Here is a 24,793-nt window from a genome sequence, read left to right as displayed (position 1 = left end):
TTAATGCCTTGAAACTAATAGAACTGATAGTAGCATTTCCAGTTTTCTTTTAAATATCTTTCAAAACAGTCTGTGGCACACAATCACTTCCAGTAGTCTCAATCTCTTCCTTCCAAATTTGGGTAGAAATTGATGCACTCATCTTCTCCCCACCCCCCAAAAATAGAACCCTATTCTGATTTTGCATTCCACTTAGATTTATGCAGTTAGAACACTGAACATTTAGGAACCATTTGGAACTGCTCAGATGTACACTATAGCTGGAGAAGAGTAATGATAAAGCAGGTGCATTTTTTCAGGTAGAAATTATAGGTTTTCAAGCTGATGGTCTCAACTGAAGGGTGAAATCAATGTGACACAGTATATGTGAGTTGGGTTATAGCATGTTTTTACAGTTTTCTGAAAAAAAAAACCCTAATATTACAGGCATAGGTATCCTACTGATTCTTATATTTAAGTAGCATATGTTGTCATAATTTAACCTTGAGTTCTTATAGGTAGGCATTACTATAGTAAAGTTTATTTTGAGGGTGGAATTTTCAGGGGTTTTTGGATAGAATTTCTTCATTCCATCACACACAACCAAGAATTAATTCATAATTGCCATTAAATATATCCTGGATTGAAAGGGTTCACCTGCATGAAAATAGTTAAATCTCTAAATATTAGGTGGGTTTCTATCCATAACACAAATACTTTGTGCTAAATTAACAGATTATATTTATTATAAAATGTATTTATAATCAAGATATGAAAATGTATATTTGATGCCAGAATATTACTGATTATACTGGATAAAGAATAATGAGTAAGTTTGATTGTTATGGATTTGCAAATATTATAATAAATGTTGTTGAACTATGACTCCCAAACTCCCTGATTTGTAGTACAGGGAATATCTATGACAGTGGTGGCGAACCTATGGCATGGGTGCTAGAGGTGGCACTCAGAGCCCTCTCTATGGGCACGCGCGCCATCACCCCAGTCCTAGGCCTTCAGCTGGGTTTTATAAAACCTTTTCGCTTTAGGCCTCCATCAATCAGTCAATTTCAACTTCTCGCGGGGAAAAAAAAGATGTTGCAAAGTTGGAATTGATTGATTGAACTTTTTAGTCCCATCCAGTCTGCCGTTACCACCAAAGCCACGCCCACCCAATGAGCCACCCCCAATTGGCCAGGTGGGTGTGCATCGTTGGGTGTTATGCACCCAACGATGCATAAGTGGGTTTTGGGTTGCAGTTTGGGCAGTCGGTCTCTAAAAGGTTCGCCATCACTGGTCTATGATACTCTGTGAATAAAGTTTGAAAAGGTCTACTTTGATTAAACTAGTTAAATGTTTCTGTGTTTCAGAAATGTTTGAACTCTCCACAGTGTGGCTTTTATTGTTTTCAATTTTTCTGTCATTTGCAGTAGAACATAATCTGTAGGGATTTAATGTTTATTCTATAAACATCATTTCTAAATGCTTATAATCCATATGCATTAACAGCAGGTTGAAATTTGACACACCTTATGTTTAATTTATTTTGGAGGAAATAGAATTTTCAGCAGACAGATATGAGAGAGAAGGTTACAAAATGAGTATCAAAGTTGGGAAAGATCAAAAATATTACATGCGGTAAGACTAAGTTCACACTTTACCATGAATTTAATAAGACCTTAAATTTTTAACTATGATTTATTAAGTAAGACATAATTACTTGAAGGCACATAAGATTCTAACCAAGGTTAAAAAAAAAAAGGAAAGGAGTTCCTGAGGATAGGGGACAGTGCTCATCTCCATTTCAAGGTCATTGCGCCAGCACTGCCAAACACATTGCCATAATCATGTGGCCAGCATGACATCATGGAACCCTGTTACCTTCCCACCATAGTGGTACCTGTTTATTTACTCACATTTGCATGTTTTCGAACTGCTATGTTGGCAGTAGCTGAGGTGAGGACAGGAGCTCATCCCATTGAATGGCACTCGGATCTCGCACCTGAGGTGCTGGCTTTCCAGCTGAGAAACTCAGCATCTTAATCAATGAACCACTGTGCCACCCTATGCTAAGCCAAAGCCAAATAGATTTCATAATGGCTTTGCAAGATTCGGGAGCCGAAATTTCCTGTTATATAAACCATGCTAGCTAAAATTTGTATATAGACTATTCGGGTTCAAGAACTGTGCTCTTTTGTAGTTGTCTCTCCTAGGTCTTAAATTCAGAAACATCCATTTTTCATTTCTATTGGGTACTGCCGTGCAAGTTTCCAAATGGAATAGATGACATGGGGATGGAACCTAGGCATAAAACCTACTGACAGGTAATTCAGAGTTTCATCTGTGATTTGGATGTGCTTTGAATGAAAGTAAAAAAAAGAGCTAATAATCAGTTACATAACACCCATGATTTTAAAAAGCTGTCTCTAATTAAGTGAATGCAGTGGTTGTTCTGATCTGTCATTTAAATGATTCCCTTTTTTAAAAAACGTACATAATTAAATATTTACCTGGAATGTCTTTCTAACATTATTAGCACTTTAATGTTTCATGAAGATATTAGGAATGATGATGCAGAGAAACACGTTATTAACAAGCAAACCCATTAAAATGCAAGGAAAAAAGAAGAAACGGGGGGGGGAAGTCTTGGTGAAAGCAAGTCTCTTTTTCAATTGTGTGGTAGTTTCAAATATATAGTAAAGATAATTCAACTTCATAGTCTGTATCATTTACATGCTTAGCTTTTATAATTTTAGAGGGACTTTTTTGTATTAATAGGATTAATATAGTTCAAAATGAATCAATGTCAGATAATATTGTAGCCTCCCTTTTTAATAAATTAATGGCAAGATTTTTCCTGGAAAGTAATCTAAAGTGAAAATGTGTGGATTTAGTAATTTAGATAGATTTAATTCGTACTTACAAAGCGATCATCCTGTTCCCTTGTAGGTAACCAGTATTATGCAAAACACCCAAAGAGAATAAGAAATAGTTAGACAAGGAATAAAAAGCATAAAGTCAGAAAATAAAAGGAAGCATATTTAAATCTAATTTACACCAGTGCCATTTAATTTACCTCTGCACATTCTGCAGGCTGTTCTTCCACCACTTCCATATACCACTATGCGTACTCCATTTGTTATTTTAAATTCTCACTTATGCACTTCAAGGATATAATTAACTTTAATCACAGCTGCCTTGGTCTCCTCTTTTCTCGTAACCCATTTACAAGTATTCCTCGTTTAATGACTCTCTTATTTCAGTGACCATTCACAGATACAACAATGATAAAAAAGTAACTTCAAGACCTTGACAGGTCTATAAAGAAAAAGAAAGCTAAAGTAAGATCAGAACCACAGCCGGGGTTTCAGTTAGTGACCACTTTAAAAACCGAGTTGCAAGTCCCATTTAAAAAATGACAGTATAAATTGATGCAGAATTATCAAGTGCTATAATCAGGGCTTTTTTTTTGTCATGGAACGCCCAGAACGGAGTTCCGGCACCTTTTTTGGATGGGGTAGGCAATGTGGGTTGTATGACATGTGTGAGTCCCGGCACCTTTTGTTTTTACAAAAAAAGCACTGGCTATAATTTAAAGGCAACGAATAAACCAGAGATTTCTGTCATTTTCTCTATTTAAGCCATATATTTAACCTTAGCCATGTAATTTAATTTACTGGTTATGTGCTATAATCCATCTGCATACCTCATTCTATTCACTACGTTTGCATTTTTAGGAAATCTGAAGGAGTAGACAGATAAAAACAATAGATTCAAGCAATAGCCATAGCAATAGCACTTAGACTTCTATGTTGCTTCGTAGAGCTTTATAGCACTCCCTAAGCGGTTTACAAAATCAACATATTGCCCTCAACAATCTGGACCCTCATTTTACTGACCTCTGAAGGATGGAAGGCTGAGTCAACCTTGAGCAGGTCAGGACTGGAGATGGGCAGAGTCAGCCTGCAATACTGCATTCAAATCACTGCACCACCACACCATAAAATTGTATAACAATGCTAATTGGGATTGGAAACTCTTTTGTTAAGCAGCACAATCGTAAGTCAAAAACATACCATTTAGCAACAACAGTTGCCAATGTTAAATGAAAATCACATGAGGGCATCATGTAACTGCAGCTTCCTGCTAGCTTTCCCTGCTGGCTTCCCCATCAACTTTGCTTGTGGGCAAGGAAGGTTGTAAATTGCAATCACGTGACACAGTGTATAATGTATAATGTATGGTTGGAACTACCACTTGTTCAGCACTGTCATATGTTTGAAATGTCGTGAATGAGGACCACTTATAGTAGTGATAGCGAACCTTTAGAGACCGAGTGCCCCAAAACTGCCTCACCTCTGCTCCACCCCATGCCCTGCCCACTCTGCCCCTGCCCCCACTCCTCCCTCCACCCTGCTCACCCCACCCCAACTCCGCCCACACTGTCCACCCACAGGGCCACCCACCACCTCCACAGCCCACCACAGCAGATCTCCCACACAGCCCTGCAGCACAATGGCAGCCACGCCCTTCGCCTGCGCCCCGAAGCATCATCTGCGTGTGATGGCGGAGTCTTGTCCCTGCTGCCCGGCTGCCATGTCCTTGGCTGTGCTGCGCTGCGCTGCTCTGCTTGGGCCACACGTAGGAGTGACTCTCCTCCTGGAGGACTGCTGGTGAGGAGGGGGCCACGGGGGGAGGTCGGGCTGGGCCGATGGTGCATGCTCCTACAGAGAGGGCTTTGAGTGTCGCCTCTGACACGTGTGCCATAGGTTCGCCACCACTGATCTATAGTATCAACTGACCCATTCATTTTAAAAAGTGAAAGAAGAAATAACACCAAGACCACACGTGTAGCATTTATGCAGACAATAACTGAGGGAAGAGAGAGATTTTGAATACATTTCTAAAAAGTATATCACAAACACATTATGAATCAAGAGCATTCCAGAACAAAGTGCACGCAGTTCTTTGTATTCTTCCAAATTTAATCCAGTGAAAAATAATTCGCTAGGACTTGTTAAGCTATATTTAAAGTTATTCTTACTTTTCTGGATTGGTTCCTAACTGGTCAATCATTGGAGAATTTAAATATATTTTTACTGAGCATTCAGGCAAGCTATTTCTGTAGTGTTTAATGTGCTACAAATATATATTGGATGCTACCTTAGACTTTAGAGCTGATGGACTTTTATTTTCTCCTTTGAGCCTTGATGTAACTTCCATAGTGTATCCCCAGGAACACAAGGCACTGTCTAACTACCTATGAACAATCTTAAGTTGCATTTAAAGCAACTACGTACTCTTCCCATTTCATTTTTTTTTATTCCGAAAAGAGTTGGTTAAATGACGATTCATAAATAACTATTCCAGATTTCTGCAAATTATTTCAAAATGTGGAACAAAGAAGAATACAAGTAAAGAAATTTTATGAGCTTGGTTTATGATTCCAAAAAATTCTGGACACAAACATTTCTCTATAGGAAGTAATAAGTCCATCCAGTATCTGCAGAACTAATAGGATTAATATCCTGGGTCAGGGAAGAGATTAATAAAACCCCCACAGGGTATATTTTAATTCATACATCTCAGCAGTATCCATAGGCCCTGAATATTAATTATTGTTACTGTTATTATTGAATTTTGCAGAGTTTTCAGCTATAATTTTCCAAAAGCTCTAAGATGTTTTTTTTTAAAAATATCCCCCAGTTTCAGCAGTTTTTCTTTAAGATGGTCCCTTTCAGATGTGTTAGGGCTATGCTAACTGAAATTCAAAGCTAATATATTGGTTGTTGGTTTATCATTTTGGCTGTATTTTTCTGCATTTTTCTCTATTACCACATATAGCTGCAGTATGTTATATAAAGTTGTTTGTATCTATATGTATTTATTTATAAGAGCCAGTTTGGTCTAGTGCAGGGTTAGGCAACCTTGGCTCTTTTATGACTTGTGGACTCCCAGAATTCCTGGCTCAGGAATTCTGGGAGTTGAAGTCCACGAGTCATAAAAGAGCCAAGTTTGCCTACCCCTTAAGACAGGCACCAGGTTAGAAACTGGGAGATTGTGAGTTCTGGTCCACTTCGGCATGAAAACCAGCTAAGTGACCTTGGGCCAGTTACACTCTCTCAACCCAACTCACCTCACAGGGTAGTTACGGTGGGGAAAATAGGAAAAAGGAGGAAGGAATATTAGGTATGGTTTGCCACTTTGAGTTATTTATAAAAATAATAGGGTTGGGATATAAGCAAGTTCTTAAAGAGATGGGAATACCAGACCATCTTATTTGTCTCTTGAGAAACCTATATGCGGGTCAAGAAGCAACAGTGAGAACTGGACATGGAACCACTGATTGGTTCAAAATTGGAAAAGGAGTCCGGCAAGGCTGTATACTGTCGCCCTGCCTATTTAACTTATATGCAGAGCACATCATGAGAAGGGCAGGGCTAGATGAATCAAAAGTTGGAATTAAGATTGCCGGGAGAAATATCAACAACCTAAGATATGCAGATGATACCACTCTAATGGCAGAAAGTGAAGAGGCACTAAAGAGCCTCTTGATGCGGGTGAAGAAGGAGAGTGCAAAAGTTGGCTTGAAACTCAACATTAAGAAAACCAAAATCATGGCATCCGGCCCTCTCAATTCATGGCAAATAGATGGGGAAGAAATGGAGGTAGTGACAGATTTTATTTTTCTGGGCTCCAAGATCACCTCAGGTGGGGACTGCAGCCAAGAAATTAAAAGACACTTGCTCCTGGGGAGGAAAGCTATGGCAAATCTAGACAGCATACTAAAAAGCAGAGACATCACCCTGCCAACAAAAATGCGTATAGTCCAGGCCATGGTTTTCCCAGTTGCAATGTATGGCTGTGAAAGTTGGACCATAAGAAAGGCTGAGCGCCAAAGAATTGAGGCCTTTGAACTATGGTGCTGGAGAAGACACCTGCGAGTCCCTTGGACTGCAAAGCGTTCAAACCGGTCAATCCTAGAAGAGATCAACCCCGACTGCTCTTTAGAAGGCCAGATCCTGAAGTTGAAACTCAAATACTTTGGCCACCAAATGAGAAGGAAGGACTCACTGGAGAAGGGCCTAATGCTGGGAAAGATTGAGGGCAATAGAAAAAGGGGACGACAGAGAATGAGATGGCTGGATGGAGTCACTGAAGCAGTAGGTGTGAACTTAAATGGACTCCAGAAGATGGTAGAGGACAGGAAGACCTGGAGGAACGTTGTCCATGGGGTCGCAATGGGTCGGACACGACTTTGCAATTAACAACAACAACATAAGCAAATAATGGGGGCAGGATGGCTAAGGGGTTAAAGATTTTGAACTTGTCAGTTAGAAAGTTGACAGGCCGTGTTCAAGATTCAAAGGCCACACAATCGGGTAGCTCCCATTACCTGCCCCAGCTCCTGCCCACCTAGCAGTTCAAAAGCATACAAATGTGAGTAGATAAATAGGTACCAGCATTCCATATGCCTCGGCATATAGTCGTGCTGGCTACATGACCACGGAAATGTCTTTGGACAATGTTGGCTCCCTCGGCTAAGAAATGGAAATGAGCATAGCCCCCGAGAGTCAGACATAACTGGATAGGGGAAACCTTCACTTTTATCTTTATTAATAAATACATAAAAAATAATAGCACTTTTTTCACTTAATGATCCTTAATCCTTAAATTCTTTTTCTTCTCATTTTCTGAGCACAGTCTATGACACTTTCCTTGTTCAGTCCCACTGACTCTAATCCCATCAGGCTCCATGCAGAATTATTCCCAATATGCATTATTTAATGTTTCTTTATACTGAAGCCCATTGGCCAGCACAATGCCTATTATTTAAGTTTGGAGAGAAGTTAGTGAAACCTTTGTTTTGTCCACATAAAATAATTTGGCGATCCTCAACTTGGACTTGAAGTGAAGTCTTCATGAAGTTTATTGGCTGAGTTTGGGCTAGTCGTTGCCTCTCAGGCTAATTTTTAGGAGCATGATTTGACCAGGCAAAGGAAAGATGGCATATGAATGTAATAACACAATTAGTAGGGAAAATAAAGGCATATGATAATATTGCAGATCTTGTTTTTTTATTTACTGTCCTTTATCTGTTAGGCTTATTTATCTATTAGATTTATATTCTACCTTCTCTCTCACAGCTCATGACAACTTTTTCGTAGACCTTCAGAGCAGAACACAGCTAAGATCTTCGCACATCTTAATTTGGCTTAAGTGAAATATATCTAGACTTAAATAGGACTGTATTAACTAGTGATCAGGCATATTATTTCGCTGGTTAACAATTAATAGGGCCGGCCTTTTGGCTGTAATATAGATGAAGTGGTTGCTAAACAAATGGCTGTAAGTTAAGGACATTATACCATCATTTGTTTGGATACATTCATCCTTTTTAATAATACTTTTTAAAATTAATTTTATTATATGTGTTCTTATTATTTATTAGATCATGCTAATCATTTTAATATATGTATGTATGTAAGTAGTCTAATTATTGGATATTTTACTGTTTCTGGCCATGTCGCTGTAATAAACTGATTTGATTTGATTTGATCAGTTGGCTTATGGTCTTTAACTCAGAACTTTTTTTCAGATGTGCAGCATGGCATAGCTAAATAAGCATCTTTATTGCAAACTAGAATGAGCCCATATTGAATAATTGATTGCCTTCCATTCGAAGAGGAATGAAATTCCCTTTTAAACAGCAGATCTAAATCCATTACATATTCAAAATACAAAAGAGATGCTTCTCAAATCAATCTCTGAAATCTGCTTTTAAGAAGGAGTATTCTGTAGAAAAGTGGGATAGGAAGCAAAATTTTCATCTAGAAACACTATCTTAAATCTCTTTTATTTGTTTTGCAGTATCATTGGTATTATTGTTGAGGCTATGCATTTCTGTGCTAGGTTTCCATTCAAGTTGAGTCAGTGACTTGCAGCCTCTTCTGAAAGACTGGAATAATTTTTATGTGCAAACCTTGGGTTCCTGAGGGTCCAGTTCATTTCTGCTGTGAATTTAAATGAGTTAATTTAAGTGGTTGGGTCAGAAGCCACTATCATTGTAGTAGCCCTGTGCCTGATTCTTAATTAAAGGCAACAGGAGATTAATTTGAAACATTAATTTAAAAATGCCTATACAAAAGGAAAAAAAAATTATTGCAATAAAGCCTAAAGAACTTTTTTGTCCCTAGATGTAGAAGACAGAACTAGCTCAGGGTCCTGGGGGAATGGAGGACATCCTAGCCCATCCAGGGTAAGTACATCTAATCTTTTTTTATCCCTCACCAGCCTTCCTCTGTATGCAAATTTAAAATCTAAATGGGAATTGTGCACCTGATGGCATAGGAAAATGTACATGCAAATTTGGTTGTAGAGCAACCTCTTCCCAGGATTGTTTTAGGTTTTTTTTTTTTAGATTTTTATCTAATCTCAAAGTTGAATTTGACATTTGCTCTGTTCCTGATTACAAGTAGTAAGAAAACTCATTAAATGCTATGTGTTGCTATCATTCTTCAATCCATGGTTATCTCTCTTTGTAAGCTGTCTGGATTCCTCCCCTCCCCTTTTATTTGGCTGTTGATTTCTCATTTGTTGTAGGTGGCTTCCCAGATGTTTAATTCCAGGACAAAATATTAAATATGAAGGTGGGACTTTTTGGATGCTAGGAGTTTTAACTCTCTAATTTAGTTTACCTTTGTCACCCTTGCTGTCAGTGTATATATATCTTTCAAATTAGTTATTGAGCAGAAAAAAGAAAATTAAGGTATAACATTATATAATACCAAGAAATCAGTACTTCAGAGATATATAAACTATTTTATCTAATATGTATCTAATGTGTGCACATTTGTTCTTATATGCCCAAAGTTCAAGAAAACTAGAATGACTAGTAACTGTTCATTCCACTGTTTTAGTTTATCCCAATGTAACTGAATCATCTGAAAGGTTTTGATAAAAGTTGTTATCATTATTTATTAACTTTAATTGCCTTTGTCTTGCCACAGATGACTCTGGGTTGCTTATAACATTAAAGTTATAAGATAGTAAGGTATATGCATTGCACAACTGCTGCAATAATAGAAGTCTGAGATGTTTTTCATCTTTTTCTTAGGATGTTATGGCAATAATTTGCAAGTTTAGCCAATTCTTTTATCTTTTGGAATAATTTTAATCGCAATGTTATGCCAGGTTTAATGGTCAATGTAAACCAACTTGATTATTTGTATTTATGCATAGCACAAATGCTCAGGACATTTTATGTTGTTATTTATTAAATTTAAACTTTACTTTTCTGCTACGAAAAACACTCAAAGCAGCTTACAACAAGATAGAAAGCAAAATATAAAATACAGCAATAAGTTCAATGCATAAAAATCTGTGTCATTAAATTTAGTTAACAGTTTATAAATATAATTTATTTATTATATCTCTACCCCTTGACTAAACTTTGTTGAGGCTATAAACCAGGGTGGGCGACTATGGCCCCTTTATGACCTGTGGACTTCAACTCCCAGAATTCATAGCTGCCTCCGGAATTCTGGGAGTTGAAGTCCACAGGTCATAAAGGGGCAACATTTGCCCATCCCTGCTACCGTTATAAGCAGACTCAACATGTTTGTAAAATAAGTGCATATAAGATATGCCGTTCATTTAAGAACAAACCTTTGCAGGGGCGCTCCAGTAATTATTTAGGCTATCCTAAATAATTACTATTGTAGTTATTAGAAATGGAAATGGACATAGTGTTATATTTTGGCACTCTAAAACATCTGAATTTTTGTCCTTTTATGTGTATTCTCAACTTTTTCACTCTATCTTAATTTAGCACTTACTGTAGATAACTGATTGCACTGCCCTAACTTTAAGGTATTGTATTTTCTTTTACAAAAATACATTTTCTATATTTTGTGGACACACTCATTCAACGCTATGTTTTGCCAAGAAATGATCTCTGAATCTAAAAAAATTGAGGACATTTAAAGTGCTGGAGAGTCTTTTGACAGTCTTCTAACCGTGATGTGTAAATACACGCATAAGGACCTTCTAGTTTACCAACTGTAAGCCAAGCACCCAACAGCTTGATATTCAAATGCATTATGCTGATGAACTGAAACTCTTCTCATGTTACAGAGATCACATGTTCATTCCCACTAAGAATGTTCAGTAGACTCAGGAAGTGTAACATATTAATATCAAAGTTCTTTTGACAGTTGGCAGAAATTAGAAGTGCAGCTGTAAGTAACCAAAAGTACCACCATCTTCATCTGTCTGTTTATATAGAGCTACCAGATCTGGGCTGAAAAATTCCAAATGACCATTAGACAACCGCAAACATATATAGAAAACAAGGCCAATTTTTTAGCAGCTATATTTTTATGATTAACCCCATTACTCTTAAACAAAGCACTAGAAGTAAAATAAAACTTTTTTTTCAGCTGACAAATAGAAGCATTTGAAGCATTCCCTTTATTTCACTTCAAGTTTCTTGTCTACATAAGATTCAAGACACCTAACAGCCATATAGTTAGTCTATGCAATGTTTTGGATTCAAAAAGAGAATAGTGTTCAATGGAGCACCGCACCTTGGAGTTGGATGCAACTAGACAGGGGAAATTTTTACCTTTACCTATTTCTTGGAATATTGTTCAGTTTGGGAATTGTGTTAAAACATATATGGAGAGCTGTCTGTAGATTATGAGATTCTCTGAAGAACATCAGCAAATTCCATTCAGAAAAAATGCTGAGCCAGTCTAGAGTAAAATAGGAAATGCAATATTGCTTTGTTTTCAATAAGGAGTTCATAAATTCATTGCTTCTTAATGAAGTACACTACGTACTATAAACTGCAGTACATAAATCTAAGTAAAATTGATCTGAATAAAAGTAGAATGAATTTAAAACAAATCAGATTGCATGGGCAAATTAGTACATCAGACTAGTGAGAAAAAAAAAGTGAAAGAGTCAGCACAAACAAATTAATTTGAGCCTGTGTTGGAAATACAAACGTTTCCTTAAATAAAGTATATAATCTTAACCTCCCATGTTTCTCATTATTTGAGACCATAACTGTAAAAACATACATTTTCATTTTTGGACAAGATAGAAAATGTCATTTATCCTGACTAATATCTGAGTTATTAACATAAATATAAGTACAGATTTTTAATATGTTAAAATAACTATCTTCAAATTTCATCAGTCCATTGAAAAAGTGCCTTTCTAGTTATAATGACTGAAAAATATCTAAGAGGTTTGCATGTGTATATTCCATTTAAACTGCTACCAATTTATTTACAGAACTATGGAGATGGAAGTTCTTATGAACATATGACAAACAGGGACCTTGGATCACATGACAATCTATCTCCTCCTTTTGTGAATTCCAGAATACAAAGTAAGAAGAAATTAATGTTTCTATTACACTTAAATGTTTGTAATTGCTTGGCTTTTTGCTTTGAACTGAAATAATTTTCCTTTTACCATCATCAATTCTAAAACAATGCTAATTATGCCATAAAATAAACCAATGTCCGTATTAAAATTTGCAAATAGTTTGCTTAGAATAAGTATCTGCAGATATGTGGCTTGTAACTTGATTCCCTTCATACCTACTTTTAAACAGCCTTAAATCCTCTTGTATTCATCCACCAGATGAAACTAGGGATTCTCTGGGAATAGATTTGAAAGGGGGGGGAGAGAGAAAAAAACTGGAATATTTAAAGGGAAAGGAGAGGAAAAAATGTTTGCTTTATAAAGTGAAGACTACTTCTGCAGTGTTTCGGCAGAGTCCTTGGCTATATCACCTTGCTTTTAATATATGTCAATTTGTTTTTCATACATAAGATTTCATGGTTTGAAATGTGACTTAGATATATTTACTGTATGGGAAGGGGAGAGACTGTGTTATTAGGGCACTTCTATTTCTGTCTGAGTTTATTGTATTCACAAAGGCATACCTCGTCTGTAAAATGTTAGTTATTTATATGTTATTTTTATGCTAGCGCATTGTAAACGTAAAAATGATAAAATGGAAAATGTATGAAAAAGCTTAGTGAAGCCAAATGGATGTCCCAGTGGATGTGTAGGGTTCGCTATCAGCAATCAAAAACTGTTGTTTTCTTAGCTTAACAGTGTGAATTTGCCTATAGGGACTTTTAATCTCTGGGTGGCAAGCTTCTACATTAAGTCTGACCTTGTCTACAGTGTGTTTCTACTTCTGACAGGCTGTGGTGTTTGGCAAGTGTGTGCCCTCACAGTTGGATAATGCTTGGTCACTATCATTCTCTTTTACAGGGATCACTTTCCGTAATAATAATTCTGGCTGTTAAAAGAAAGTCTTTAATTATTTGCAAGTGCAGATAGCAGCTTTAATCATGCCTGATAAATGAATTAGGTTAAGATAAATATATGATGTAAAAATATTACCAATCCTTTTCTCTGGCCAAGATCACACCCTTCTCCTTGCACTTGTCAGTGAACTAGCTGAGATGCCTCAGTTTCAAACAACTGAATCTGAGCCAAAGAAAGCAATGAGTTGTAACTGTGATATATCATTCTAGGACTCATATATGCCCCTGAAATATTCCTTGTCTTTTACTATTAAGAAATATTTCTGAGTTGTTTAACATGAGAGACAGTGTTGAAGCTTGCAGTAATGTGTGTGCAGTCACACACAAGTAATGTAGCTACAGCCTTTTCAAAGAGCTGGTTTGAGCCAAGAAAAGCAAAGAAATTCTGAACCGCCCTTCTTAACTCACACTATTAGATTTGACTGCAGGCAGTGTAAATATAATCTTTCCATGTAACCATGGTCTTCTGTGAAGCCCACTGTGCTGAGTGGTACTTTCAGGATTGACCTTTTCATTGTACCTTTTGCAACTTTTAAGGTTTATTGCATCCTGTTTTGGTTTATTTTAACAGAGACACTATAGCCTGAAAATCGTTTTTGCCAAGAAAATTATAAAATTTCTTTTTTTATAATAGAGTACCTTCTTTTAAGCACAGAGGAGACTTTCGTAGCATTTTGAAATATGAACTCACTACATCCTGATTAGAATTGTTGGAGAATGTAACAGTAGATAGGTTTATATAACACTTGTTTGAAATTTAATTTGGAAATCTAAAATGCAGTATTTTTGTAGTTTCTAAAAACAGTTGTTACTTGTTGTTTCCCTCAGAACCTGCTGCTTGATTTAAAATGACCAATGTGTTTTGTATCCCTGTATTTTAGGCAGTGTATCTCTGTATTTTGTTTTATTTTGGTCTTTTGGAAATGTGAGCCTTTGTAGGTTCATACAGATGTGTCATTGCAATAAAGTTCTATCTGCATTAAAACCAGGGAACTTTCTTATGCAGTCTACACGTTGTATTGCTAGAGTTTAAGATTTTCTTTGTTAATTACAGCTGAGTGTCTTTACCTGTTTGCTTATGTTAAAAGAGTTGATCACTTTTCTGAATCTCCACTCACTGACATTTGCAAGACTCTCTTGAGCTCATCTGCAGAAAGTCTAAAAAAAACCCCTAAAAAGCTGGTGCATGCTATCATCGGATAATTCCTATTATTTATTAAATTGATATGTTTCTCATCTCACGTTTCAAAGTGATTTTGGGAGGTCTTATAAGGCCATAAAAGCTTAAATATGAAAGCAAACAGCAATTAAATAAAGACTAAAAACTAAGAGCACAAACAGTATCTGGATGGGCTTTATCTATCACTCCACTAACCACCTGCAGCATGCTTCCTTCGGGGCCCAAGTCAACTTACAGTGCCAGGTTTTAAGGACCTTCTGGCAGTCCAGAATGGTGGTGGCAACAAGATATCCCAGAGAGTGGGGGCCATGACAAAAAAGGCTTTTCTTTTAGACCCAGCTAGCTGAAATTCCTTGGCCAATGGAGAACTTACGAGGTCTCTTTTGCTGATGTGAGTGGGGCAGGGTAGTCCAATTGGGGCAAGACTGTTCACTATGTCGTGAAGGACTTTAAAGCTTAAATTGGACCTGTAAGTAAACTGGCAATCGATGCAGTTTGTGTAACAGCGGTGTTACATGTACCATCTTAGGAACCTCCAGAACTGTCTGCATTACTGCACTATCCTCATTCGTTGTGACAAATGTTGGCCAAGAATGTCAGGAGTTGAACTGCAGTACATTTAAATAAAGTAGGGATGCAGGAGAACTGCATGAAAGAATTTCCTCTTGTCCAAAACATCTGTCAGGTGCACGCAGCCAGAACCACTCATGAATGGGCTCAAGTAGATATTTATTGTTGATCATCTATACTACACGAATTTCAGCAGACTGTCTGCTTTCCTTGGGAAATGGCAGATACAGATCAAGACTTCGACCTCAGACATTCTTCTCCCTAAACCAATTCCAAGCTGGATTGTCTTTTTACTCCCCTCTCCTTCAGCCAGTGATTCCACCACAATGTTTAGGTTAGCTGCTCAGAGTTACTGGAGGGTAAGATGGGTGACTAATAAATTTTACAAGTAAATAAATACCAGTATTTAGGGGAGCTTTAAAAAACAAAACACTATGCTGAGTTCTTCTTTTTCAAAGTATTCCCTCTCACCATTTGATAAAGTAGATCACAACCTACTACTTGATAAGATAGAAAAATGTGGGGTAGACAGAATCACCACCAGATGGATCCGTAGCTGGCTGACCGGCCGAGTGGTCCTCAATGGAACTGCATCTATATGGAGGGAAGTGTGTAGTGGGGTGCCTCAGGGCTCTGTTCTGGGCCCAGTACTCTTCAACATCTTCATCAACGATTTGGATGAAGGGATAGATGGGGAACTCATCAACACTCCAGAAGACAGGCCTAAGATACAGAAGGATCTGGACAGACTTGAACACTGGGAACTAACTAACAAAATGAAATTCAATGGTGAAAAAAGCAAGGTTCTACATTTAGGCAAGAAAAACCAAATGCACAAGTACAGCATAGGTGGCACTATGCTCAATAGTAGTAACTGTGAGAGGGACCTCAGAGTCCTAGTAGACAATCACCTAAATATGAGCCAGCAGTGTGCTGCAGCTGCCAAAAAGGCCAACACAGTGCTAGGCTGCATTAACAGAGGGATACAATCAAGATCATGTGAAATATTAATACCACTCTTCAATGCCTTGGTAAGGCCACACTTGGAATACTGCATCCAGTTTTGGTCACCACGATGTAAAAAAGATGTTGTTGAGACTCTAGAAAGAGTACAGAGAAGAGCAACAAAGATGATTAGGGGACTGGAGGCTAAAACATATAAGGAACGGTTGCTAGAATTGGGTATGTCTAGTTTAACGAAGAGAAGGACAAGGGGGGACATGATAGCAGTATTCCAATATCTCAGGGGCGGCCATAAAGAAGAGGGAATTAAGCTATTTTCCAAAGCACCTGAAGGCAGGACAAGAAGCAACGGGTGGAAACTAATCAAGGAGAGAAGCAACCTAGAACTAAGGAGAAAGTTCCTGACAGTGAGAACAATTAATCAGTGGAACAGCCTGCCTCCAGAAGCAGTAAATGCTCCAACACTGGAAGTTTTTAAGAAGAGACTGGACAGCTATTTGTCCAAAATGGTATAGGGCAGGGGTAGGCAACCCAAAACACTTAAAGAGCCACTTGGACCCGTTTCCCACCAAAAACAAAACGCTGGGAGCCGCAAAACCATTTTGATATCTAAAATGAAGATAACACTGCATATATCCTTTTTTACCTTTATTATAGGTGTGTGTGTTTTTGTGTGTGTGTATGTATGTGTGTGTGTGTGTATATATATATATGTATATGTATATGTATGTATATATATATATATATATATATATATATATATATATATATACATACATACATACATACATACATACATACATACATACATACACACACAGGTAAAAAAAGGATATATGCAATGTTATCTTCATTTTAGATGTCAAAACGGTCTCTCTCTCTCTCTCCCTCCCTCTCTATCTGCCCTTGGTCTGCCACTCCTCTTCCCCCACTCTCTCTCTCTCTCTCTCTCTCTTTCTCTCTCTCTCTCTCTCTCTCTCTCTCTCTCTCTTTCTCCCCCCCCTCCTATCTGCTGCTCACCTGGCAAGCTTCAAGCTGTTGTCCAACAAGCTTCAGGAGTAGGCAACCTCGTCTCTTTTATGACTCATGGACTTCAACTCCCAGAATTCCTGAGTCAGCCTAGCTGGGCTAGCTAGCTCTCTCCTGCCCTTCCTGCTTCCTGCAGAGACGCAGCAAAGGGAGGAGCTCCGCCCAATAAGCTTTTCAGCTCCTCCGAGAATACTGTGAGTACACTCTCTTTTACACACACACACACACACAGACACACACACAGACACACACACACAGAGAGAGAGAGAGAGAGAGAGAGAGAGAGAGAGAGAGAGAGAGAGAGAGAGAGAGAGAGAGAGAAGCGCAATTGCCTGTCTCTGTCTCTCTCTGCAAAGGCAGAGGAGGCTGGGAGCCGCAGGGGAAGGCTCAAAGAGCCGCATGCGGCTCCGGAGCCGCAGGTTGCCGACCTGTGGTATAGGGTTACCTGCCTGAGAAGGGGGTTGGACTAGATGACCTCCAAGGTCCCTTCCAACTTTACTACTATTACTATTACCTCCAACTCCTGTCCCCATATCAGGTATGTAACAGAAAGTAATCTTGTCCTTCAGTGGAAGGAAGTCTGAAACCTTTAGATGGAGCATAGACAACCGATGCTCTGCGCCAGATAACAATATTCTGTCTGTGTATGAGGTCCTAATGAAAGTGTCTGCTCTGAAACATGGCCTTTTTGTGATTAAGAAATGCTACATTTGCCACCTCAAAGACATTTAAAAGTGAGTGCATCTGCATGGCAGACTAGAGAGCTTTACCTGAAAGTAACCGAAATGTCTACAAGATGAGATCAGTGAGTAAGAAACTGTAGAACTCCCATAGCTAACTTGTTGAAAGATAATTTTACACAGGCCACAGAGAGACGCCTTTGATCAGGCAAAGCTCTTTTGTACTCAGGCATGATAATTTTAAGGACTGCTTTATATCCTAAACCCTATTGGGCATGCTTTATTATTTAAAAGAAGGATGAGGATTAAAACAATGGTAATTATGGGAGTCATTCTTAGGTTTAAATATTTCACACACATCTGTAGATGCAGTGATTTGACATACTGGCTTAGATTTTTTTCTTTTTTGTGGTTCTGAATATGTTTGTCAAAGTTTAGAAAATACAATTTCTCTAAGTGGAGTTATCTGATTTAGATTCTTAATATTTAATATTCAGAGATGGAGGGTGTGGTTGTTCCATTTGAGCAATTTTGTTTCAGATGCTTTCATAGTCCTATAATTTTTTTTTTCATATTCATAGAGCTCTCAAAGTAAAGTTCTTTTTTTTTTAAAAAAAAAAAAATCTCCCTATAGGTTTGCTCATAATTATCAGGAATCATCATCCTTATTTTAAAAAAATAAAGTTCATTCTCTCAATATGTCTAAATTACCTCAATGCATTTTTAAAATTTGTATTCCGTTCATATTAATTTGGCCCACATTCAGCCTTGCCCCATTTTTTCTTGTTTCAGATGTAACAAATAGACAATTCCTACTTCATCCAGACTACTTTTATGTTTCTCCTGACATACCCATCTCTTACCTCCATATAACAATGTGGGCAGAGTGAGGTCCTATACACAAGCATATTTTTTGTTCTTTCAATGAACATTTAGAATAACAATAAATGAGTTGGAAGGGACCTTGGAGATTTTCTGGTCCAACTCCCTGCTCAAGCAGGAAACCCTATACTATTGAAGTGTTGGAGCACCCACAACTTCTGGAGGCAAGTCATTCCACTGATTAATTGTTCTAACTGACAGGAAATTTCTCCTTAGTCCTAAGTTGCTTCCCTCCTTGATTAGTTCCCATCTATTGCTTCTTGTCCTGCCTTCAGGTGCTTTGGAGAATAGGTTGACCCTCTCTTTTTTATGGCAGCCTCTTAGACATTAGAACATGCTATTATATCACCCATAGTTCTTTTAATTAAACTAGGCATACCCAATTCCTGCAACCATTCTTCATATGTTTTAGCCCCCAGTCCCCTAATCATCTTTGTTGCTCTTCTCTGCACTCTTTCTAGAATCTCAACATCTTTTTTAATTTATAGTGACCAAAACTGGATGCAATATTCCAAGTGCGGTCTTACCAAGGCATTATAAAGGGGTATTAACACTTCATATGTTAATTCTTAGCATTCATTCCATAGACCACATACTATTCACAGCATTTGAATGTCTTAAATTTTCTCCATCTTCCCATTTAGTAAATCTTACAATAGAATATAGCTGGAAGGGACTTTGGAGATCTTCTAGTCCAGCTCGCTGCTCGAGCAGGAGAATCTATACCACTTCAGACAAGTGACTGTCTAGTCTCTTCTTAAAAATCTCCAGTGATGGAGTCCCCACGATTTCTGAAAGCAAGCTGTTCTGCTGGTTAATTGTCCTCACTGTTGGGAAGTTTCTCCTTAATTCCAGGTTGCTTCTCTCTTTGGTCAGTTACTAGCCATTGTTTCTTTGTCCTGCCCCCTGGTGCTTTGGAGGATATGTTGACCCACTCTTCTTTGTGGCAGCCCCTCAGATATTGGAATCTTCTTCCAAGGTACACAGATCCATCTGTTTAGTCTAATTCTTCCTTGGCTCAAAATTTGATATCAGCTTGAGAAACTGCATGTTTTTTCCCCAAATTGAGTTCATATTCTGAGTTAAAGTTCTCTCTCTCTCTCTCTCTCTCTCTCTCCCCCTCCCTCCCTCCCTCTCTCTTTCTCACTCTCTCACTCACTCCCTCTCTCTCACTCACTCCCTCTCTCTCTCCCTCTCCCTCTCTCCCTCCCTCTCCCTCTCCCTCTCCCCCTCCTACATATACATGCACACATTAGCCCAGTGGCCTCCATGTGAAATGAAGCCATGATTTGGAGAAATATGTGCAGTTAATGCATTGAAGAAATTTGTTGGGAAGCAGGAAATAACACAGCTGGGTAAACCCCAAATTTCAACCTCACAGATATCTTTTCAGTCTGAAATTTCATTTACATTGTACATAAATCTGGATTTTAGAAGCCAAACATGTCATGCTTATTTTTCTTATTGTCTTGGACCTGAGAGTAATTCAGAGAAAGGGACTCGGGTGGAGATGGGCAGTTTATAATTTAGCACAGTATAGGTAGTCCTCGACCTATGATCATAATTGAGCCCCAAAATTTTGTTGCTAATTGAAACATTTGTTAAGTGAATTTTGCCCCATTTTGTGGCCTTTCTTGCCACAGTTGTTAAGTGAATTACTGCAATTTAATAACTTTATTAATTAAGAATCTGGCTTTTCCATTGACTTTGCTTGCTAGAAGATCCCAATATGTAGTCACATGACCCCAGGAAACTGCAACAGTCATAAATGTGAGTCAGTTGCCAAGCGTCTGAATTTTGATTACGTGGAGAGGTTGCAATGGTTGTAAGTGGGAAAAATGGTCATTAGTATTTTTTTCCTGTGATGTTGTAACTTTGAGCAGTCACTAAATGAAATGTTGTCAGTCGAGGACTATCTGAGGTTACTAGAAATTTTCATAGGATCCTTAAAAGTTGTGTGACAACTTCAATTTCAGTTTCAAATGCTTTTAAATCAGTTGAAATAATTAGCTGTGGGAATGAGCAAAACTCTATTTATTATGATCAAAAAGTCAAGTTGCATTTCCAAGATGTTGTAGTTCTCCCAATCAACTACTGTACATTCAATTTTGAAGGATAAATCAATGGTGAGCAGTGGAGCCAGTGAGAATTTTTCCATGTTTTCTGGCATTATATCGGAGGCAGAATATATTACTACAGATACAGGCCATTCCAGATTTGCTGTTCAATTTTCAGATGCCTCTGTTGTGAGTTCTTATCAGCCTAGGTTATCACGCCAGTACATTAAATCATTTACCAATACATAGCAACTTGTTTCTATACTCCCTGTGGGTTAATGGAACATTTCACTGCTAGGATTTAGACTGAGGTTTCGGATGATCTTGAAGAAAGCTGGTGGCTTTATACATTGACCTTTTGAATCTCATCTGGGTTAGTGGCTGATATTTTGATTTGGTTACTGTGGTCATATTGTGACAGCTGGTGGTTCATTATAATTCAGTTCCTCTGCTCAGTCTGCCTAGCAGGAATATTTAGGTTGGTTTGCTTCAAAGGGTTTCTAGCTAGCCTGAGTTTAACTTAGCACCATGTAAAGGTGAAGCCTTGAAAATGCTTTTTTTCTCTGCTGCTGTCTTCTAAATGAGAGTAGTGTGGCCTCTTGATTGTCAGTAACATTTGAATATTAAGTAAAGAGAAGAAATAGCACATATAAGAAGTAATCCTCCCCAATCAGTTTTGGAATCTGGTTTGAAGATTACAAATTTTGTTGACTAAAATGACACTGGAAAACATGGATTAAAAACATTCAGCAATGTTTGTAATCATTTTCAATATGATTCTAATCGTAGTTGTTTCTAATCACAAAACAGAACATTGAATATATGGAGATTTGTCTACTATTTAAGTAACAGTTCTCCATTGGGAAGAAAATAGTGCTTTCTAATTGTTTCCTAGAAGGAACAAAATTTCCTACAAGAATATCATTCAGTATCCTTATTTTTAAACTGCATTCAGTATCCTTATTTTTAAACTGTATAATAAGTTATCTTGTTGCAGAATTTACTTGTTCAATAAACTTTACATAGATTTAAATCATTCTACTGAAGCCATTTATTTCTACATTATGTAGTTAGAAGCTATGACGCAGTGGGTGACATGTTTGTGTGATATATTTGGCTTTGGGATTCTCTTCGTTTTCCTTTTCATTTTCCTCATAAGAAGGTCTCTATTTAGTTTAGCTTGCCACCCAGGTCGTGGTTGTCTTGAAAAAGCACCTTTGAGACATTTTTGTTATATATCCTGCCATGAATCAGTGAGAATTGTTCAAAACATGTGGCTTTATGAGGTACCAAAATGATGGCCTAAAAAGTATACAGGCAGTCCTTGATTTACAACAGTTCATTTAGTGGTCATTTGAAGTTACCATGGCACTGAAAAATGTCCCTTATGACCACTTTTCACACAACCATTGCAGCATCCCCCATCGTCACGTGATCAAAATCCAGACGCTTGACAATTGGTTCGTATTTATGATGGCTGCAGTATCCCAGGGTCATGTGATCACCTTTTGTGACCTTCTGACAAGCAAAGTCAATGGGGAAAGTCAGATTCACTTAATAACCCTGTTACTAACTTGACAGCTGCATTGGTTCACTTAACAACTGTGGCAAGAAAAGTCAAAAAATTGAGACAAACCTCACTTAGCAATGGAAATTTTGGGCTCAATAAGTTGAGGACTACCTATACAGCTTATGGAAAATACTGCTGTAATGGTGTTAAATATTTCTGGAGTAATACTGCATACTGAAACTTATCCCAGCTTACTGTGTTTCAAATTAGAAAAATATTTTTGTATCCTCTGTAGCATGTCTTCAAAAAGCTGAGATCATAATTGTACTTTTTTAAAAAGAAAAATACAGCAGTAGTATGATCAGGTTTATTCAGAAGGAACTGGGGAGATGTGCACTGATTTGAAAGTGATTTATTCTAGTATAAAACTAATATTGAGAGGACTTCTAACATTTGCACTTTGAATGGTGCAATTTACGGTTGCTGTTGCCGTATTCAAAATGATTTTTAATAATAATAAAAATGCATCCCTGTGTACTGTTCAGTTGCAATACTGTTTGCTGCCATAATTTTTTTCTTTTTTCACAAATTTTATTTATAATACAATTAAAAACAAACAAACATTGGATTTGACGTGACATTCCAGTATATACATTCTTATCAGATTATTCCACTTTTTACAATCAAAATCAAGCCATGATTTTTTTTCTAACGTAGATAAGTAAATAGAATTTGTTTTAATTGTCCATTGTCTTATTGTTTGTTTCTGAGTGATGCCTTCACTGAGAGCCCTTAAATAAAACCATTCAGTCAAACCATTCAGGTTTTATTTAAATGTAAGTTCTAGGTCAGTTGTAAAGAAGTTCTGTGACAACTGTATTCTGCTTAGTCCTCTGTTGAACCACTAGATAGTTGTAGAGAAATAAATGTTTGATTTGTTACTATATCCCTGGACTGGAGTATAACAGATGTCAAGATTACTCTGCTGGTATCATTTGGCAGCTAAACTTTGGATATTTGGCAGTTAAAATTTACAGAGCTAAAAAAAAAACCTGATAGTTCAGTTCAGAAAACTGAAACTCTCCAGTTCAAAGAATCACAGGTTGATTGAGCTATTGGCAAGCTTGCTATCAAAAGCAAGATCTTCAGTTTTGAAGATCTGTCCCTTTGGTGACTCTTGGGAGAGGTTGCAGCCTTCATAGTTCTGTTTCTCCAAACACCCATAAAACAGAAATCCCATCTAGCAATGAAAAAAAAAAAATTGGCATCTCAAATCAAAGTGCATAAGTCCAAAGACATTAAAGTTTCCCCGCTGAATAAGTGAACGAAACAATTAGTTGGGACAGAAGATGAATCTTAAAGAATCTCTTTTAAAGAGAAAATTAGAGAATTGTTAGTGGCTTGGAAGAATTCTGTATTAAGTTCTTGAGGTACTCCTGATATTTGGGGTTGTCGACATTTAATGGCTATACTAGGTAACTGTTCTGCTAGAAAGCCCTACGACTCCAAAACTAAATTTGGAAAATTTACAGAGTATGTGTTGAACTGTCATCAGTTCAAATCAAGACAGTGTTGCAGTTAGTAGCATAATGGTTGAAGCTTGCATCACTAAACTGTAAGGTTCAGACCATAAAATCAGTTCATTTCTTCATCTGAAAAGAGCATAACCATCCTTGGTGCACTGGTGCCTTATTTGCACATTCCTCTCCATGTTTATATTCCTGCATTGCAAATCCAGATAAAATTCTACCAGAAAAAAAGGTTTTAGAAGAACATTTATATGGCATTTTAATGGTTAATGAGCTTCCAGCTCTTATCAAGATGAACTTAGTTTAGCTTTGAAATAAGAATTTACTGCTGTTCTCTCAGCTGAGCTGATATTAGTTGCTGAGGGAATTTGAGCTCACACCTGTTCTTGCATTAAAAGGCATCTATAAGTGACTTCTTTAAAATATTCATAGAGGAGGGAAAATCCAATTTCTAGAAAATCTTAGCCAACCAGGAAATCATTCAGAGGCTTGCCTTTTGACAGAAAAAAATGGCTTATGAATTGGTTCTTAATATTAAACATTTCCAAAGATATTTCTTTATCATATAATCATCATATTATTTAGACAACAGTATTTATTTCAAAAGGAGTTGATGACTTGGGATATACCACACAGCTGCATTATGATAGGAAATAATTTTTTTTGCAAAGATTCATTTCTGAAAGAAATCCATTTTGCTGAATGACTGTGTTGAAGTCATGATCCTTAGAGCAGTAATAGATACACACACGATGCATCATTTCTTTTGATAAAAGAACGGGTATATTTGGAAATACTGTAGGTAAAAGTAGTTTGATCATTCAGAACAAAGTCTAAGCTCAAGGAAAGAAAAGCTTCTGTTGAGTCTAGAGACGTTTTTACTATAAAGGATACCAGTAGTCTTCACTTAATGACTACAATGGGGACTGGGACCTCAGTCATTGGTCAAAGCAATCATTAAGTAAGATGCCCATGTAACTGCATTGTTACTGACTACAACACTGACATGCCAGGTTGTGGTTCTTATGCGATCTTCTACATCATTAAGGGGATGGAGCA

The 24,793-nt window shown here is 37.5% G+C and overlaps 1 protein-coding gene across 13 annotated transcripts in view; it reads left to right on the top strand.

The window, feature by feature from the left end:
- The window catches only part of TCF4 (transcription factor 4), a 393,712-nt gene that overhangs the window by 124,404 nt on the left and 244,515 nt on the right, over positions 1 to 24,793 (top strand). For all 13 annotated transcript variants that reach the window (XM_039322003.1, XM_039322006.1, XM_039322002.1 and 10 more), the window contains 2 exons: positions 9,177 to 9,238; positions 12,283 to 12,379. In XM_039322003.1, the coding sequence (XP_039177937.1) occupies positions 9,177 to 9,238; positions 12,283 to 12,379 (159 nt within the window). The remainder of the gene's footprint in view (positions 1 to 9,176; positions 9,239 to 12,282; positions 12,380 to 24,793) is intronic.

This window comes from Crotalus tigris, unplaced genomic scaffold (genome assembly GCF_016545835.1).
Source record: "Crotalus tigris isolate CLP2741 ecotype Arizona unplaced genomic scaffold, ASM1654583v1 scf7180000023830.6690815, whole genome shotgun sequence".
In the NCBI taxonomy this organism is placed as follows: Eukaryota; Metazoa; Chordata; class Lepidosauria; order Squamata; family Viperidae; genus Crotalus; species Crotalus tigris.
This window is presented reverse-complemented; position numbering and strand designations above follow the sequence as displayed.